This window comes from Piliocolobus tephrosceles, chromosome 4 (genome assembly GCF_002776525.5).
Source record: "Piliocolobus tephrosceles isolate RC106 chromosome 4, ASM277652v3, whole genome shotgun sequence".
NCBI lineage: Eukaryota > Metazoa > Chordata > Mammalia > Primates > Cercopithecidae > Piliocolobus > Piliocolobus tephrosceles.
In genome coordinates, this window is record NC_045437.1 from 36,015,873 (window position 1) to 36,035,621 (window position 19,749).

Below are 19,749 nucleotides of genomic sequence, written 5' to 3' on the forward strand. Positions count from 1 at the left end.
GGTAACTCATCCCTGTAATCCCAACACTTTGGGAGGCCAAGGTGGGAGGATTGTTTGAGACCAGCCTGAGCAACATAGCAAGACCCCTTCTCTGCCTCCATGAGAAAATAGTGCTTTCTGAAGTAGTTTGCTTATTAGTTGCCATCCCTTGTAATTTAGGCATTTCAGTACTTGTGAAAAAAACATCTGAGGAATTCTATATAGAAATGACATGTTTCTCTCTCACAAATACATACACACAGCCTACTTATTAGTGTGTGAAACAAGTTGTCACTAAAGGAATGTACTAGAGCATACTGTAATCATAAAAGAGGAACAGTCGTATCACTCTTCACATACCTCATAACCAAATTCATACCTAATTATGAAGAAAATCCCAGATATTTATATCCATTTACATTTGTGGTTTATATGAACCTTTTTGCTATCCAAGCCTGTGACCATAAAGAGGAGGAAACAAAATGACCTTTTCCTGCCATATTGTCCCTAGATTGGCTAGAAGAGTCCAGAACCAGAAACCAAACTAGATTATTGAACAGGAATAGTTAGGGTAGCATTTAAGAATAAGATTAGCCAGAGCATAGACATTTATTACCCACACATGAAGACACTGGCACAAGCATAGAGCACCTGGGCCAGAGGTTGGCATCCTTACATCTAAGCCAAGTAGGGGACTTAAGCAAAACATTTGTCTTAAGTATTTGTGTATTTATCATAGTTAGGGATTCAGAAAAGAGCAGTTGCTAGTCAAATAACAGACCAGAAAGTTTATCATTGTCAGCAGCAAGTGGTCACAACAACAACCAGTATATGTTCTCAAGGTAGGACACATCACTTCTCTACACTGGTTTTAACTTGGTGGTACCTACTTCATCCTAGAACAGACATGGTAAATATTTGTCACTTATAGTGCCCCCCAGCTCTTACTGCGGACATTTCTAATCAGTCTTTCTTGCTGAACTATGATGCTTTCTCAGAGCTCAGAGTTATTTTCAACATAATATTCTAGGCAGCTATTGCCAGTTGATGAGAGTTGACGTGTCAGATGAAATCTGTTTGCCAGGTCTGCCTAAAGGCTCCTGTCAGTACGGGTGATTTTAGCAGAATGCTAAAATGATGGGGAAAAGATTGAAGGTAACATATCTAATCATGCTTATGAAGCATACATAAGCTTAGAAACTTTTCTTGGGTTTGAGCAAGCCTTTTGTTGGAGAACTGAATTCATTATGTGAGTATTTACAACTGTACAGGTTTATTCTATCTCTGTAGGCTTGTCATGTTAGGTCACCAGGGCTTATGGAATTTATCACTGAGTTGTGGGTTTAACTTAGCTATTAATTGATGGTGTACATGGTTACCCATATTCTGTAACACTTTCTCAAAAGTTGACTTCTCCTGCAAACCCTGCTCCCCGTCAGTAATCTATGTGCTTTAAGGTGGTTCTGTTTTTCATCCAATTCCTAAACATAGTTTGTTTTACAGCCTCAATTAATCTTGAAGTTTAGATATAACCCTTACTGACTTGCTGAATAAATGTCATTGAAATGAACACCATAGTTTAATTTTAAGAACCTTTCTATCTGTATTTATTAGCAATAAATACTGAGTTCATGTAAAGATCTTAAAATCTGGGTAGATTGTGCTAAAATTAGTGATACTCTTTCTATATCATAACTTAAACTTCTGGATAGACAAAATCACTCTGAATTTCCTAGTCCCTATGGAATGAAGATTTTTTTCCCCATGTGGTTCATTTGTAAAGTACAAATTTTAATCATCTTTTTAAATGAGGTAAATTATTTGTCATGGGGATTTGCTTCTAGCCTCTAGGAAACGACATAAAAAAGATGATGATAAAGCTTGGGAATATGAAGAGCGTGACAGAAGAAGCTCTGGGGATCATAGGAGAAGTGGCCACTCTCATGAAGGAAGAAGGAGTTCAGGTGGTGGTCGTTATCGAAACCGAAGTCCATCAGATTCTGACATGGAAGATTATTCTCCTCCTCCCAGCCTTAGTGAGGGTAATTCATCAGTGTCAACGGATTTCTTACATAAACCAATTTAAATTTAGGGCTTTAACTTTGAAGAATATTTTATATCTTTTTATGAGTTAATTAACAACTAATTTTCAATTAAAACAAAAATACGTAGTTTCTATGTGCAGTGATTATTGTTTAAGTCTTTAACATTCAGGAAAAAAACTAGAAACAAAAATGGAATTGTTTTAAGTTGTCATTCCTGCATTTCAGTACTTCTTTTTGTTCATTTTAGTTGCTAGGAAAATGAAGAAAAAAGAAAAACAGAAGAAAAGGAAAGCATATGAACCAAAACTAACACCTGAAGGTAACACTTTAGTTTATTTAATTTGTCTTTATTCATATTCTTCAGCTTCACATGTCTACTTGGAATGTGAGAATAATGAATGTATTTTTCTCTCTTGCAGAAATGATGGACTCTTCAACTTTTAAGAGATTCACAGCCTCGATAGAGAATATTTTGGATAATTTGGAAGACATGGATTTTACTGCATTTGGTAAAATCAACTTAAAATACATTTACCCATACTCTTAAGTGTCTAACTTTCTGTCAGTTACTCCAGAGGATACAGAGGCATGCTCTGTGCTATCAAGAAATGAAATCTAGTTGTGAAGTCAAATCTAGTCTGTTACCAAGAAATTAAAAACTTTAGTACAAATCTCAGGTATAAATTAATCAAGTCTGAATAGTATCTAAAGAATCCTGAGTAAGTTAAAGTAATTAAAAAAGTCTTTATGCAGGTGAGGAGGCTTGAACAGGCCCTGGATAATGAAGGTACTGTTAGGAGCAAATATGCAGAAATAAGCATCTATTCTTCTGTTCATTTATTCTAATGACCAATATTTATTGAATACTTACTGTATGCCAGTAGTATGTTAAGTGCTATTGATGCAAAAATAAGTAAAACCCAAACACCTGGCTTTAGGGAATACAGATTCTAATATGCAAACCAAAATAGTAAACCAATTAGAATACAGTAGGATTAATGTTATATTCATATATTACTTTTACAATGACATAAAGATTACATCTATAAATATTAAAATATGTTTATAAAAACACTACTTACAATGTATAGAGCTATTCTTAACAATCTTATGCCACCTTCAGCTGGTAAAATAAGTATTTGTTTTGTGAGAATTACTTGCCTATCATTTTGTTTGCTGACTATTTAGAATGTCAGTTTCATCTTTTTTAAAACTTTGCAATTCTATGCTGAGAAATTGTCTTCTGTATCATTTAGGGTCCCAAAAGGACAAAGGCTACTCTCAAATTAGGATAATATGAGGAGGAGTTATTTACAAAGAGACCAGTTAAAAAGATGGAGGCAAAGTAGTACCAGAACCCAGGGTTAACAACCTTAAACCAAAAGAGTGAGGCTACAGAAAAGTCACCAGAACTTATTCTGCAAGAAAAAAAGTTGTAGAGTAGGCTGCCTTGAAAGAAGCAATACCTTTTGGTCAGGGGACAGAGCCAGCGTGAGGAGACCTTGTAAGCAAAGAGTAAGAGATATAAATACTTGACCTTACACTCATTGATCTTCTAACAGGGCACCCTACTGGCCAAACCCAAACAAAAGCCAGAGGGCACGGGAGACTCTTGATGTAATCCGATCAGGTCAACCTCCTGAGGCAGTGTGTGTGGTTGAGAAGAGTCAAGAGTATATATAAAGTAGTAAAGATAAGATACCTATCTCATGTTCCCATTTTTGTCATAAATCTGACTTCAATTTCTGTCCTTTTTCATTCCGGGTTTACTTGAGGTTTATATATAGAGGCCTCTTAGGTTGTTATTTGTTTCGTTTCTGTGTCTAAAAATTTTATTAGAAAGTTAAGCTTGACATTTGGAGCTATTTCGTTTACCTAAAGTTTGTGTTTATTTGGCTGATTTTGCAGGTGATGATGATGAAATTCCTCAGGAACTGCTATTAGGAAAACATCAGCTTAATGAACTTGGCAGTGAATCCGCTAAAATAAAAGCAATGGGTATAATGGATAAGGTATCTCACCAAAATAAAATGTATAAATTTATTTCATAGAAATATTTGAGATTAATTTAAGGTTTTCAGGGTAAATTATAAAATTTATGTAAATAGTAAAAAGAAAACTCATTGACCTCTGAGAGTCTAAATGAATTTTTTTGTTTTTTACAAAAGAATAAAATAAGTATTCTGCAAATTATTCTAAAGAGACTCATATTCCTGCATTGAAAGAGGGCATAGACTTTAATTTTTTCAGAGTTTTTTTTTTCATTTTCTCAAATATTTAGATTATTTAAATGCAGAAATACATTACATTTTTCTTTGACATTTGCTTTAGTCATTTAGGGTCGTGAGTAGAAGTTCTAAGTGGGAAAGTTTTCTTACTCTTTAAGAGGGTAACAATGCTATTTCCTCCATAGCTCAAAGGGAATAATTGTACAGATTGTTTCTTGAATAGTATATAACTTTTACCAGTGATGGATAAAAGAATTTATGTTGCTATTTTAGCTTTCAACTGACAAAACTGTGAAAGTCCTAAATATCTTGGAGAAGAATATTCAGGATGGGTCAAAGCTTTCTACTTTGTTAAATCATGTAAGTTTAAGATCCATACTGTTAATTTTATCCTTAATGTTATTAAGATCTATAGTAGTCCCCCACTTCTCTATTGTTTCATTTTTTATGGTCTCAGTTACCTACAGTCAACTGTGAGCTGAAAGTAGGTGAATGATTTTTATTACAGTCTATTGTTCTATTTTTTATTAATGTCATTAATCTCTTCCCATGCCTAATTTATAAATTAAATTTTATCTTAGGTATGTATGTATAGGAAAAAACATAGTGTATATCGGGTTTGATACTATCCGTAGTTTTAGGCATGCGCTCGAGGTCTTGGAATCTATCATCTGTGCATTAGGGAGGGACTAATGTGAATTTTTTCACAAACGACTTTCATGTGCAGGGGAAATTTCACATTTCGTTAATTTGAGCATGTTACCATGAATTACTAGTTACATTCATTAGCATTGCTAATAAAACTTCACTTTTAGTAATTCAGAATTAACGTTACACATTGTCAATTCACAGCTTTGCCATAAAGAACAGTAAAGACATTTTCATGTCTTTTTTTTTGTCAATTTCAGGGACAATTCTTTAGTTTATGCTCTTCCTTATGTAAGTGTATGAATGTTTAAATTTTGTTTTTGATTTATGAGATGATAGGTAGTAATTCTTTTTGTTGACCTTTCCTGAAGAAATAACATAGTTAGAAACTTTATCATGATTTCTGAATGTATACTAATTTTTAATTAATATGCATTACTCCTTATATACCATTTTTATACCTACCTCAAAGGGTTGTTAAAAGGATTAAAGAATTAATTCATGTAAAGTACTTATAACAGTGTCTGGCATACTTTAACTTCCCAGTAAATGTTAACTGCCGCTGTTAACTATATTTTAATATGTTTATATCAAAAACAGTAGCAACATGATTGCAGTGGTTTATTGAGTGAAGTAAATTTCCTGGAATTTGCCTTCCTAGCATTGTAGTGGACTGTAAATTATATGTGCATTCAAATTGATCTTGATATCTCTGACATTAATAAATGCAAACACTAATGCTTATAGGCATTTAATAAGTTCTGAGTTGATAAATTTTCTTTTTTTTTTTTGTTCCTAATAGAGCCAGGGTCTTGCTTTGTCTCCTGGGCTGGAGTGCCGTGCTGCAGTCATAGCTCATTGTAGTCTCGAACTACTGGGCTCAGGTGATCCTTCCACCTCAGCCTCCCAAGCTGCTAGGACTACAGGCATGCACCACAATGCCTGGCTAATTATTTAAAATATTTTGTAGAGGCATGGTCTCACTCTGTTGCTCAGACTAGTCTCAAACTGCTGGCTTCAAACAATCCTCCTGCCTTGTCCTCTCAAAGCTCTGGGACCACAGATGTGAGGCACTACACCTGGCCAAATTTTCTTTATTTTTAAAGGCCTGATTATAAAAGTAACATATTTATTGTAGAAAATGTCCAAAAGAAAAAGCACCAAAAAAGCTATATTCTAATCTAGCAATAACCATTTTGAACACTTTTGATATATATACTTCTCATGTATACATATGTAGTATGTATATTTAATACAAGCACTAGATTTCATTTTGTCTTATGAGGGAAATGCTCTTGGTGTTTGCAAAAGCCATAGGATTGCTAGGAGATCTGTCTCCATGGAATAAAACAAGCTTGTTCAACCTATGGCCCACTGGCCCATGTGGCCCAGGACAGATTTGAATGCAGCCCAACACAAATTTGTAAACTTTCTTGAAACATTATGAGGATTTTTTGCAATTTCTTTTTAAGGTCATCAGCTATCGTAATTGTTAGTGTATTTTATATGTAGCCCAAAACAGTTCTTCCAGTGTAGCCCAGGGAAGCCAAAAGATTGGACACTCCTGGAATAAAATATGTAGAAAAATAATCTCAGATGGTAGTTTTCTGGATTATTAAGTATATTTATATTTGTAAGTGCCCTCTCTTTAAACTACTTTTTGCATCACAGAAACAAAGGGCTTAGAGAAACCTAAAGTAACAATCTACTCTATTGTTAGTCTATAAGTTACTTAGATACTTCACCAAGAAATTGTGGTAATCATCATCAGAAATCTAGAGTTCTGGAGAGCTGGCTGACTCAGCCTTAAGGAAATTACTTTCATTCCTAAAAAACCATAACAGTATTTAATATTTTGTAGATAGCCTTAATGTTTGGCATGAATCATGAACCTCCTTAACTGATTCTTCCAAACAAACAGCAATGTTTGCATCAAAGACAAGCTATTTTATCTTTCCTTTGTGAGTTTTTAGGCATTACTGAACAGAAAGCCCTGTCTGCTTTACATATTATATATTGTGTTTTTGTTCATTTTCCCAGTGTATAAGCTTTGAATAGGATATATTTGGAAGTAGTCCTATAATATAGTTTATATTTCATAACTAAAGATGTGATAGAAGGATTTTTACTTTAACAGTGAGATTACTCCTAATTGCAATGTCAAGTTACTGACGTGTAAATTAAAATAAGGTCTTCTGTCAGTTCTTAAATTATCTGTTTTAAAAAATGTCTTCATTAGTCTGCATATTACTACTTTTTAATCTCAGTTTCAGAAACAGTGTTGTTGAAAAGCGGTGTTAGGAATGATTGTCAGTAACATTTTAGTACTAAGTAAGGCTTTACCCTTTGTCATTAACTTTTGCTTTGTTATCACAGCAGCAAGCAGAATTTATAAAGTTTTTAAACTATCATAATGTTTATACCCAAAACACAAAATTAATTTATATACAGTTAAAGTGATAGATAAAGCACACAAAGGATAAAGATAATTATAACTTTGTCAGTAGGGTGTCATCTAGTGGTGAAATGAGGTAGAGTATATAAAGTTTGAAAACATTGAAACACAAATCGTGCTCAAAGTAGTATCGGTATTTGTACCTCATTCTGGATATTCTTTAAAGAATTAACACACATCATAACACTGTTTTCCACCAGTGAAAATCAAATAAATCATAATTTTAATGTACATTTTAAACCTATAAATGTGTTTATTTCCATTTCATTAACAATGTACTATTTTACAGAATAATGATACTGAAGAAGAAGAAAGGTTATGGAGAGACCTTATTATGGAGAGAGTTACAAAATCAGCAGATGCTTGTCTTACAACTATCAACATTATGACATCCCCTAACATGCCAAAAGCTGTGTACATTGAGGATGTAATTGAAAGAGTTATACAGTACACTAAATTTCATTTGCAGAATACACTTTATCCTCAGTATGATCCTGTTTACAGATTAGATCCTCATGGAGGTTAGTTCGTATAATATCAAAATTATTGTAAATTTTTGCTATGTTAGATGAGTCAAAATAGGACTTAAAATGGCACCAAAATTTTTGAATCATATAAGTTGTAATAAACACTGATTTTGATTATGGATTTGACTAGAATATAGTACTTGTTCAGTTATAATTTCTTTAGGAACTACTTATATATAATAGAAGTTATTTCTGCTTGTCAGGGAAAATCTCAGAAAATGCTACCTTCTGGTTTCATTTATCATTTCCCCCTAATTTACCCAAAAAAGCAGTTGTCTACAAAATGGATTGATTCAAGATAAATACTCCTTTTGTTTTTAACCTTTATAAATGAACAATGAAATGTATACATTTGAAGGGAATAAGGTCAAACTTGGGTTCCTGAATAATGAACTTGATGATTTGTTGTATAATTGCAAATTAATTTAAAAGGAAATACAATCTTACTATCCTGCTCCAATGGAGAAAAGTAGAAATCAAGATAAAATAATATTTTAGATACAAGCATTTAATAGCCCCTGAAGATTGTTGCAAGAATGTTTCTAATAGAATATCTCTAGAGAGTAATTTTCTATTTTAATAAATAAAAAGCTTTATCTTCCGGATTCTGTTTTTATGTAGCTAAAAAATTGTGTTCTCTTAATTCAAAAAACAATTTGAGTACTGTTTATTAAAAATTATTAAAACTTGATGTTTTCCTTGTCTTGAATTTGTTTCATTTTAGGAGGCTTATTAAGTTCAAAAGCAAAACGGGCTAAATGTTCTACCCATAAGCAGAGAGTAATAGTAATGCTTTATAACAAAGTTTGTGACATTGTTAGCAGCTTATCAGAATTGCTAGAGATACAACTTCTTACAGACACAACAATTCTTCAGGTAAGTTTTTTTGGTAAGCATTTTGTATATTTCTAAATTAAATGATTGAGTCCAGTATAACCTGGCACATTCAATAATAAGACTAGCACTATATTATCAGTAATTTTTCCTATTAAGAGTATGTTATGTCTAAATTGAAGAAATAAAACTTTAGGAGTTTTAAAAAGATACTTTATCAGGAGACAGATAAATGTAGTGTAAATTCCAGACTCTAAATTCTTTGAAAGATAGGTTGTATTTTCATGCAGATATTAAATGTTCGTTATTTCTTTATATTCCTGTGACATTTATAAACTCAAAAAGTAGAGATTAGAGTACTGATAGCTATGAAACAATGTACCTGCTGTATATGCTAATGTGCTTTGAGGATGAAGAGGAACAGAGAAAAGAATAGATGCTGATTAGGTGGGGGGAAGAAAAAATGCCTTCTTAGTGTTTTCCAGTAAGCTTATGAGTGTATTGGAATTAAGTAAGATAGAATGTTACTGAAGTCAACTAAAGTTGTATACTACTTACTCTTTTCTTTTTTAAACAGGTTTCATCTATGGGAATAACACCATTTTTTGTGGAAAATGTCAGTGAACTACAATTGTGTGCCATTAAGTTAGTCACTGCAGTAAGTATAATCAATTTGTATTTTTAGTTACCCCACAAATGAAACAATATTGATGTCATTTAATCCAAACTTCCAAAAAGTAATGAAGATACCTGGTTTTCAGTACATTCATTTCAATCTAAGGACTGTTTTACTAAGTCTTATTAGACTTTATGAATTGAGGATTTATTTTTCTGTTTTGTTAATTTATTGAGTTATTCTGTTTCTGTCACATTTAAAACGCTTCTAAATATTTGCAAATATTTCAGCTAATAATTCCTTGATATTTATAATAAAGTTAGAATTGTTTAAAATCATTTAAATCTTGTCTGACTGTCTATAGCTAAGATATCATAGTCCTTTAAATGAAACTAGTGTACTCTTTGACTTCTATAAGAATGTTACAATTAATGATAGGAAAATTGAGCATCTTACCTTAGATACTGAAAACATTTTCATTCTAAATGGTAGGTAACTTTTTTAACCACATCATATTATTTTTTGGTTCATTTTCTATTAATTATAAGTTTAACTTGGAATCTTATAATTACTAAACAGGTATTCTCAAGATATGAAAAGCATAGGCAGTTAATTTTGGAAGAAATTTTTACTTCACTTGCAAGATTACCAACCAGCAAGAGGAGTTTAAGGAACTTCAGGTAATTAATTACAACAGAGGTCAAGTATAATGAAGAACCCCCATTATGTTGAACTGTCATACATTTATGCTTCATTCTGTCTGATTTATATTTTAATAATTAAAAACTAGGCAGGTACATCAGAACAACATGAAGAATAGCTTAGATTTGTGAAATAACATGGCATATTTAGGGGGCTTAGAAAAGTTCACTGATTCTCAAAGGTAAAGATCTGTGGAAGGGTCTTTCATCATTGGCACTGTTGACATTTTAGGCCATATAACATTTTGTTATTCTTAGCTGTCTAGTGCAATATAGGATGCTTAGCAGCATCCCTGATCTCTACCCATTAGATGCCAATAGACACCCTTCCTACTTCCACTTGTGACAACCAAAATTATCTCCAGGCACTGGAGAGCAAAATCATTCCTTATTACAAACCACTAGTCAGTGCTATTGGAAATATGGCTCAAAAGAATCAGATCAGTTCAAAGAGGATTTTATAAGATTTTTTTGTCTCAAAAAAAAAAACAGAAAGATTACTCTAATGGCAGTATAGAGAATAAACATGGGGATTAAATGCTCTTTAATCACTAAGCACACAGTTAATAAGGAATGTCATCCACTGCTATGGTCAGCATTATTGTCTTTGCCATCATAGATAATCACTGGAATTATCTTAATATTCCTGAGTGATTAAAAGTGTTGATGTGGCATATAGGATTTTTTTAAGATTGCTTTGAAGACTTCTTCTCTAAAATAATTATTTTATCTTAATCATTTTTTGGACTAATTGTATACTGATAAACATTTATTGTCTGTTAAACCTGAAGGAAAACTATCAACATATAAAAGAATGCTTAGATTTTTACAATATCTATAGAACAAAAGATGTGGACATTGATTTTTTATAATCTTTGCTACCAGCACTAGCACAAATGATCAAGGCTGTGTAGTAGATTTTAATACTGAATGAATAACAGATTCAACAGATGAATAGCAAAATATATGAGCATTTGGAAACTTTGAAGACTTTTATCATTTTTGAAATCATTTTGAGAAATGTTTAGTATTTTATTACAAATTTTTATCTGCAATGTATGTAAAGCATAGAAGTTTTTATTAATACTGTATTTTTCCTTTGACTATTTTAATTATCTGAGCATGCCTAGGCATTTACTTGATGTTTTTGCTAACTTATGACAAATAATTACACATAAGAACACTATTACAAATGCTAAAATCATGCCTAGAAATATTGGCAAACAAAGTATCGTGAAACTTTCAGACAATGGATGAAATCTAAATGAGATTATCTTGATACTCCATACAAGTTTTTTTTCTTCATTAAAGGTTAAACAGTAGTGATATGGATGGAGAACCTATGTATATTCAGATGGTTACAGCACTGGTTTTACAACTTATTCAGTGTGTGGTACACTTACCATCATCAGAGAAGGACTCTAATGCAGAAGAAGATTCAAATAAAAAAGTAAGGAATCTATTAAAGGTTTACAACTGTACTTTATTGAAGGAAATATCTTTATTCTCTGTCATTCTCATAAAACGGAAGTTCTTTTTTTTTTCCTTCTATCTTTTTGAGATGGAGTCCTGCTCTGTCACCCAGGCTGGAGTGCAGTGACGCGATCTCGGCTCACTGCAGCTTCTGCCTCCCAGGTTCAAGCAATTCTCCTGCCCCAGCCTCCTGAGTAGCTGGGATTACAGGCACACACCACCACGCCCAGCTAATTTTTGTATTTTTAGTAGAGACGGGGTTTCACCATGTTGGTCAGGCTGGTCTCGAACTCCTGACCTCGTGGTCCACCCTCCTCAGCCTCCCAAAGTACTGGGGTTAGAGGTGTGAGCCACCGTACCTGGCCAAAACTGGTGTTCTTAAGTAGAGGTTCATGGCTGGGCTTTAAGGTTCTTTTAGAGCATTAGACGTGGTGTTGGAAGAGTTGAGTTCTGGTTCTATCTACCAGTCATAAAACATATAAATCATTTTAATCTTTCTGAGTTCATTCTTCAGCTGTAAAATGGGGGTGATAATACTTATCAAAACTACTATACCAGGTTGTAAGGGTCAGTGAGATATCAAATGTGAAACTGAGTAAGACACTATGTAATATATGTGCATGTTGAGTATCCCTGATCCAAAAATCTAGAATCGGAAATGCTCCAAAATCTGAAACTTTTTGAGTACCAAAATGATATTCAAAGGAAATATTTGTTAGGGCATTTTGCATTTCATATTTTCAGATTAGGGATACTGAACTCTTATATAAATGCATAACATAGGATTATAATAACATTAAATTCATGTGGAAAATGAGTTTATTCCCTCCCTAATAGGTAGCTCATGCTGAAGGTTTGCTTTTGGTTTTATAGCTTTTGGAGATGTTTAGAATTTTTCCAAGTGTATACTTTTATCTCAACAAAAGTTTAAGAGAAACAAATAATTTTGTTTATCTACTGTTAGAGCCAAGCATATGTGTGTATCTTTTGGGGAATAATAATAAATATATAATAATTATCAATAACTGGAGAGGCACTTTGGCTCATGCCCATAATCCCATCACTTTGCGAGGTCAAGGCGGGCAGACTGCTTGAGGCCAGGAGTTCAAGACCAGGTTGGGCAACATGACAAAACCCTGTCTCTACACAAATTAGCTGGTCGTGGTGGTGTACGCTTGTCATCCCAGCTACTAAGGAGGCTGAAACAGGAGGGTCGATCAAGCCTTGAGAGATCGAGACTCAGTGAGCCAAGATTGTGCCACTGCACTCCGGCCTGGGTGACAGAATGAGACCCTGTCTAAAAATGAATGAATGAAAGAAAGAAAGTCAAATATTGTCTGAAAAGTTCAGATCCTCTTTATTTCTCCCATCCCAATCCCATTGTTTGTCTCTAATCTTCCTTTCCTAACCAGTGGTGACAAGTATGATGAATATGTTTCTTTCTTTCTTTTAATTATTTTTATGTAAGTTTGATATACAAGTATTTCATTTTTAAAATTTACGTAAAGGATAGTGATGACGTATTTACAGCTAATTTTTTCACTCAGCATCACTTTTAATATGTACAACTCATACTAGATTGTTTTTTTACTTGAATTAAAAACACCATATCATAGAATCACAACTTAGAGCAAAAGTTTCTCTAGATATACTTAGAAGTAGAATTAAGATAGTATACATGCATTAACTTTACTGGAAGTTGTCAATTTGCTTACTAAAGGGGTGTTTCAGTTTATAGCCCTACTTCTTACTTAAAATTATGGTCATTGAGAAATACTCGTGTTATTTTGCATTTTCCTGGCTATTAGTGAGCTTAAGCCCCTTCTCCTGTAGTTATTTGTCTGTTGGGTTTTTATAACTATGAATTGACTATTTATATCCTCATCTTTAAATTTCTGATGAAGGCGTTGAATTTTTTTTTTTGATTGTATGGATTATGTGTTTCTTAAACTTTGAGGTTGATATATGTTTTCTAAATTCTTTTTGTATTTTCAATCCGTTTCTTTCTGTTCTGACCAGAAACAACTATTGATATTAAATTTGTTAACTGCATTTGTTACTGTTACATATTTTAATAACACTCTATCTGTATTTTTATTTGTTTCTATAAAGTTTTAAAATATGCTTAGTGTGCTAATTTTGGCTTCTGTCTTTATATATAATAGAATATTTTAAGCATTTTAGTATTTAAATGTATTACCCCTCTTCAGTAATAACATGACAATAGCAACAGGGCTAACTTATTGATTATTTCTTGTATCTTTATAAACTCATTTTTTTTCTTTCTAGGTTGACCAGGATGTTGTCATTACCAACTCTTACGAAACAGCTATGCGAACAGCCCAAAACTTCCTCTCCATCTTCCTTAAAAAGTGAGTAAAATTAATACAAATCTGGTTTTTCTTTCCACAGTATAGAGAATAGTTCGTTTTTTTGGTTTTTTTTTTTCTGTTTTTTTTTTGAGACAGAGTCTCACTCTGTCGCCCAGGCTGGAGTGCAGTGGTGCGATCTTGGCTCACCACAAGCTCCGCCTCCCGGGTTTATGCCATTCTCCTGCCTCAGCCTCCCGGGTAGCTGGGACTACAGGTGCCCGCCACCTCGCCCGGCTAGTTTTTTGTATTTTTTTTTAGTAGAGACGGGGTTTCACTGTGTTAGCCAGGATGGTCTCGATCTCCTGACCTCGTGATACGCCCGTCTCTGCCTCCCAAAGTGCTGGGATTACAGGCTTGATCGTTTTTTAAAATAAGATGAATCCAATTTCCTGCCATAATCTGAACCTTGAATATCTTCCTGACCCTTGGTTTCGTCATCTTTAAAATGAGGCAATTGGAGTATTAAAAATCTAAAATTGGGATGGGACTACGGGGGGAAAGAAATCTAAAATTTTGTGAATTTTCTTATATGTTAGACTCCAGAAATTAAGTACTAAATTAAAATTCTGTAATTTGTCTTCAGTAAATTTTGGAGAATTTTCCTATGGTACCTGAATAGGAAAGTTTGTGAAGAGATGTTATTTAGCCTCCCTCAGAATTTTTTTTTTAATGAGATGGAGTTTCGCTCTTGTTGCCCAGGCTAGTGTGCAATGGTGCGATCTCGGCTCACCTCAACCTCCGCCTCCCAGGTTCAAGCGATTCTCCTGCCTCAGCCTCCCAAGTAGCTGGGATTACAGGCATGTACCACCATGCCCCACTAATTTTTGTATTTTTAGTAGAGACGGGGTTTCCCCACGTTGGTCAGGCTGGTCTCAAACTCCCGACCTCTGGTGATCCACCCGCCCTGACCTCCCAAAGTGCTGGGATTACAGGCGTGAGCCACCACACCCAGCCTAGCCTCCATAAGAATTTATGGTGATCTTGGCCGGGTGCCGTGGCTCACGTCTGTAATCCCAGCACTTTGAGAGGCTGAGGCAGGTGGATTACAAGGTCAGGAGTTCGAGACCAGCCTGACCAACATGGTGAAACCCCATCTCTACTAAAAATACAAAAAATTTAAAAATTAGCCAGACATGGTGGTGCACACCTGTAGTCCCAGCTACTTGGGAGGCTGAGGCAGGAGAATCACTAGAACCTGGGAGATGGAGGGTTGCTGTAAGCCGAGATCATGCCACTGCACTCCAGCTTGGGTGAGCGCGAGACTACGTCTCAAAAAAAAAAGAATTTGTGGTAATCTTTTAGGTAGAAAAACAGTGGTCATTTTTTTAAAAATGTGTTTCACTTGCAAGAAAGTAATATTAGTTTTGGTTAATAAATGAATTATCTATAATTAAGGAGAAAGTGGAGTTTGTGAAATAGACTCATTTCAAGCCATATTTTATTTAATGTACTTTTATATATCTTGTTACTAAACATAGAGAAAAGAAAACTTAGCCAACAATTTCAGTCATGTTGGTAGACAGATGACTGACATGTTGTCACCTAAATTGACATCCTTTTCATTGTTTTTGAACAGATGTGGTAGTAAGCAAGGTGAAGAAGATTACAGACCACTGTTTGAAAATTTTGTTCAAGACCTTCTTTCAACAGTCAATAAGCCTGAATGGCCAGCTGCTGAACTACTCCTTAGTTTGTTAGGGAGACTGTTGGTAAGAGTATAGCATTTAAAGATTATTAGATTACTAGAAGACAACATAATGAGGATGTACTCTGATTCACAGATGATGAATTCTTTAAAAATGTGTAAGGAAATATGAACATTGCATCTCTTTTTGCATGTGCATAACTGTACACAATATTGTCAGTACCTTGTAGAAAATGTTCGAATGTTGTGAAGTTTGGTGCTTTCATTTCATTACATAAGATAAGAAAACAGTGCTTTAACAATTTTTTTTGTGGGGGGGGAATGTTATATTGTTAAAAGCATCTCAACGAGTCATAAGTTACTCGTTTCAAAGCATGAAAATGATTAATGTAGACTCCTTATCATCTTTAAGAGTATTTCTACAAATACATGGCATTTTGTAATCCTCATGTAATGCAGTAGGTAAATGCAAAGAAATACTGTGACTCTCTTTATTTTTAAACTACATTTGAATTTGCACAATACACATTGTTACAAAGCTTCTGGGACCTTTTGTGGATGGGAAAATATGTTAATACTATTCTGAAACTATAATAACTTTTTATAGGCATCAGAATTCCACCCTAAGAAATTTGTATTCAGTAATACCACATTTTGTGCAAATACACAGTTGAGCCTACATATTTAAAGAGTTATGTTGTTCTTAAGGAAGTTTAATCTGTAATTTTTTAGTCACATGAAAATGTTCAGATTCCAGAAAATCAAAAGGCAAAAATGACTTTATGGGACAGTATCACAGGGGAAAAAAAAGTTTAAATTTTAAATTATACAATTTAGATTGGGAATTTATATGATAAATTGCTATTTAAAATATATTGTTATAAATTATTAAATCAAAAATTGTTTTGATATTTAGGTTCATCAGTTCAGTAACAAGTCAACAGAGATGGCTTTAAGAGTAGCATCTCTTGATTACCTTGGAACCGTTGCTGCACGGCTGAGGAAAGATGCTGTTACAAGCAAAATGGATCAAGGATCTATAGAACGCATTTTAAAACAGGTACTAAGATACAGGATTAAAATTATGGGAATAAATAATAGTTGTTTTCTTTGGATGTCCTTCCATTACTTTGCATTTCATTTTGTGGATTCAAAATAAGATTTTTACTTCTAAAAGTGGACTTTTCAAAGCTCCAGTGAGAAATTTTAAGACCCGAGAATGAATTGTTTAGTCTAACAGGGACTTCTGAATGGTTCGTATAAATCGTTTACTTTCTTTTTGTGAAGTACTCTTAATAATGTATAATGGTGTTTTATATTTGATTTAACATAAATTTTATTTAAGTTTTTAATTTACTGAATGGTGATTTAGCATACCCAATAAGATTGTTTTGTACTTTTGAATGTTATGTATCTTCTTATACCAAGGAGGTGTGAGGAGAGCTTTTTTATACTTTATTAGAGAGTTTTCATATGGGGGAAAAAAGTGTTTTATTGCTTTTTTTTAATGTGGATAAGGTGGTAATAATAAAGTTATGTGAGAAAATTGGTGAGGAAATGATTTCTAATCCTACTGTATACAACTTCTGTTTTCATTTTTTTCTAGTCTTTTTTTATGCTCATAATCATATCCATGTTGGTAGAAATGCCTCTAATTTTTTTTTTGCTATAGTTCGTGTTTTGAAATAATTTCAACCTTAGAGAAAAATTGTAGGAATACTACAAAGAACTCCCATAAAAACTTCTTGCAAATTCCTCAATTATTGACAATTTACAAAATTTGCTTTATCATTTTTCAAAATATAGATGTATGTGTGTCTCTATATGCATTTATTTAAAATTTTGTTTTGAACCACTTGAAGTTGCAGACGTGATTCCCTCTTTACCCCTGAATTCTCTAATGCAGTGATTTTCAAAATGTGATCCCCTTGACAGGTAGCACCAACATTAAAATCATCTGGGAACTAACAAGTTCATTTCTAACAAAAATACAAATTCTTAGGACCCTCCCTGGACCTACTGAATCAAAAACTCTTGGTTTAACAAGCCCTCCGGGTGATTCTAATGAGTGAATGCTGACGCTTGGGAGCCACTGCTTAGTGTATATTTCTGCAAACAAGAGCTCTCACTTAAATATCTGTAGTACAATTATCAAAAGCAAAAAATTATCATTAATATAATATTAACATCTAATATAATACTACAGTACCTACTCTGGTAAATTATAATTTGTTGCTGTCATTATTTTAATGCTCAAATCATCCTAGATTTGATCAATGAGAACCCTTTAAAGCTGGCTTTTATGTCCTTTTGATATGTTCCCATCATAATTTGAGGGCTTGCTGTCTCGAACAAAAAGGTGTTTCAGGCAGATCTTTTACCTTCCCTACCCTAGCACTGGGATCAGCTGTTGCTCCTTGGAATCTTGGTTCCTTTTATTGGTGAATTGTGATGTAGAAACCAAGATCTAGTTACTGGATGACTTACTGTATTTCTTAAAGTGGGCCTGGAACCTCTTATTGCCATATATGGCTATGTTGATTATACATTGTGCAACTCAAGGGGAAGGATCATTTGTAAATTTTCATGACTCTCAACGCGTATTTCCAAAAGCAAATTCTTCCTACCTCTGAAGATTTAACACATTTTTCTGATCATTTTTATGTCAACTACCTATGAGCTCTTTTTTTTAAAAAAATGACATGTAGTTCATAAAAATAAAGGCTGGGTACAGTGGCTTAAACCTATAATCTTAGGAGGGTGGACTATTTGAGATCAGGAGTTTGAGACCAGCTTGGTCAACATGGTGAAACCCTGTTTCTACTAAAAATACAAAAATTAGCCAGGCATGGTGGACCATGCGTGTGGTCACAGCTACTAGGGAGTCTGAGGCAGGAGAATTGTATGAACCCGGGAGGCAGAGGTTGAAGTGAGCCGAGATAGTGCCACTGGACTCTAGCCTGGGCAACAGGGTGAAACTCCATCTCAAAAAAAGTAAAACAAAAAAGGCAAACTTCGGCTATCAATATATAATATTTTTCAGAAATACTATTTTTCTGTTTCCTTTTAGTTACTGTGGTTGTATTTTCATTTTTAATATCAGTTTTTCCCTGAGATTTGTGTTGACAGTTAGATGATTTATAAAAGCACACCAGTAATACCTTTTTTTGTTCTTATTTGGTGTATTCTATAGGTTTCAGGAGGGGAAGATGAAATCCAACAATTGCAAAAAGCCTTGCTTGATTACTTGGATGAAAACACTGAGACTGATCCTTCACTAGTGGTAGGATTCTTTTCCCCTTTTTTGGAGATATTAAATGTTTATTTAAATTGGGTTTAAGAAAATTGGGAGGTAGCATGATGAAGAGGAAAACTTAAGTTGTTTGGAATATTTATTTTCAAAACAAAGGGATACTTGATAATCTAAACAGAAAAGAATGCTTTGGGTTGATTTGTCTTATATGGAATTCTGGTTAAGGATACTGTACTGTCCTAAAATTGTGTGACAAGAGAAATATTTGGAAGTCTCTCCATAAGTGATCTTTGAGACTAGGCTAGGTCATTGTTCTCAGAGTAAGTATGGGCCAAGTGGTACATGAGATGATCTATAAGCCTGTAAAAATAAACTATTGGATTTTTATATATTTTTTTTTTTAAATATAATTTTACTTTTATTTCATGTATGTTACATAATGTAACCAAAATATTAGTATAAGAGGTTCATGTACAAAATTTGTAAACTGTTATTTGAGAACATTATACATAGAGGTATTTTATTTTATTTTTTAACTGATGGGATATGTAATTGAAAGAAATGGGATACTACTAAGCTATTCAGCCAAATACTGCAGATTTTCAGTTTGTATTCAAATGAACAGATTTACAGGTGTGTCTCAGTGTTAAACTAGTTCAGTGACAGTTGTCTTGTGTGTTTCTTGGAGAACTAACATTTGAAAACAGATGAAGTCTTCTACCTTCAGCATTTTATCCAGTTGATATAAACTTTCCTAGTTGACCCATCATCTGTCTAATTTTGTCATGATATTGTCCTTGATTAAGTAGTTGATAATAGTATTCTATATTTAATACACTTGTGTTTATCAAATTATCTTGACATCATTAGATATTGGAACATAGTAAAATAATAAGTTTTCTAACATTTAGGATATTCTAAATTTTCTGGCTTTCTTAAAATCTGTTTTTATCACATGGGAGTTGTTATAAAG

The 19,749-nt window shown here is 33.5% G+C and overlaps 1 protein-coding gene across 5 annotated transcripts in view; it reads left to right on the forward strand.

Moving 5' to 3' along the window:
* Nucleotides 1–19,749, forward strand: part of NIPBL (NIPBL cohesin loading factor) — a 187,609-nt gene that overhangs the window by 122,292 nt on the left and 45,568 nt on the right. For 4 of the 5 annotated variants that reach the window (XM_023216496.3, XM_023216500.3, XM_023216499.3 and 1 more), the window contains 14 exons: nt 1,824–2,021; nt 2,272–2,343; nt 2,444–2,533; nt 3,933–4,036; nt 4,526–4,612; nt 7,645–7,876; nt 8,607–8,758; nt 9,294–9,374; nt 9,912–10,012; nt 11,345–11,483; nt 13,796–13,878; nt 15,455–15,587; nt 16,440–16,583; nt 18,717–18,806. In XM_023216496.3, coding sequence (XP_023072264.1) covers nt 1,824–2,021; nt 2,272–2,343; nt 2,444–2,533; nt 3,933–4,036; nt 4,526–4,612; nt 7,645–7,876; nt 8,607–8,758; nt 9,294–9,374; nt 9,912–10,012; nt 11,345–11,483; nt 13,796–13,878; nt 15,455–15,587; nt 16,440–16,583; nt 18,717–18,806 — 1,706 coding nt within the window. The remainder of the gene's footprint in view (nt 1–1,823; nt 2,022–2,271; nt 2,344–2,443; nt 2,534–3,932; nt 4,037–4,525; nt 4,613–7,644; nt 7,877–8,606; nt 8,759–9,293; nt 9,375–9,911; nt 10,013–11,344; nt 11,484–13,795; nt 13,879–15,454; nt 15,588–16,439; nt 16,584–18,716; nt 18,807–19,749) is intronic. The other variant, XM_023216498.3, reaches the window with a different exon arrangement.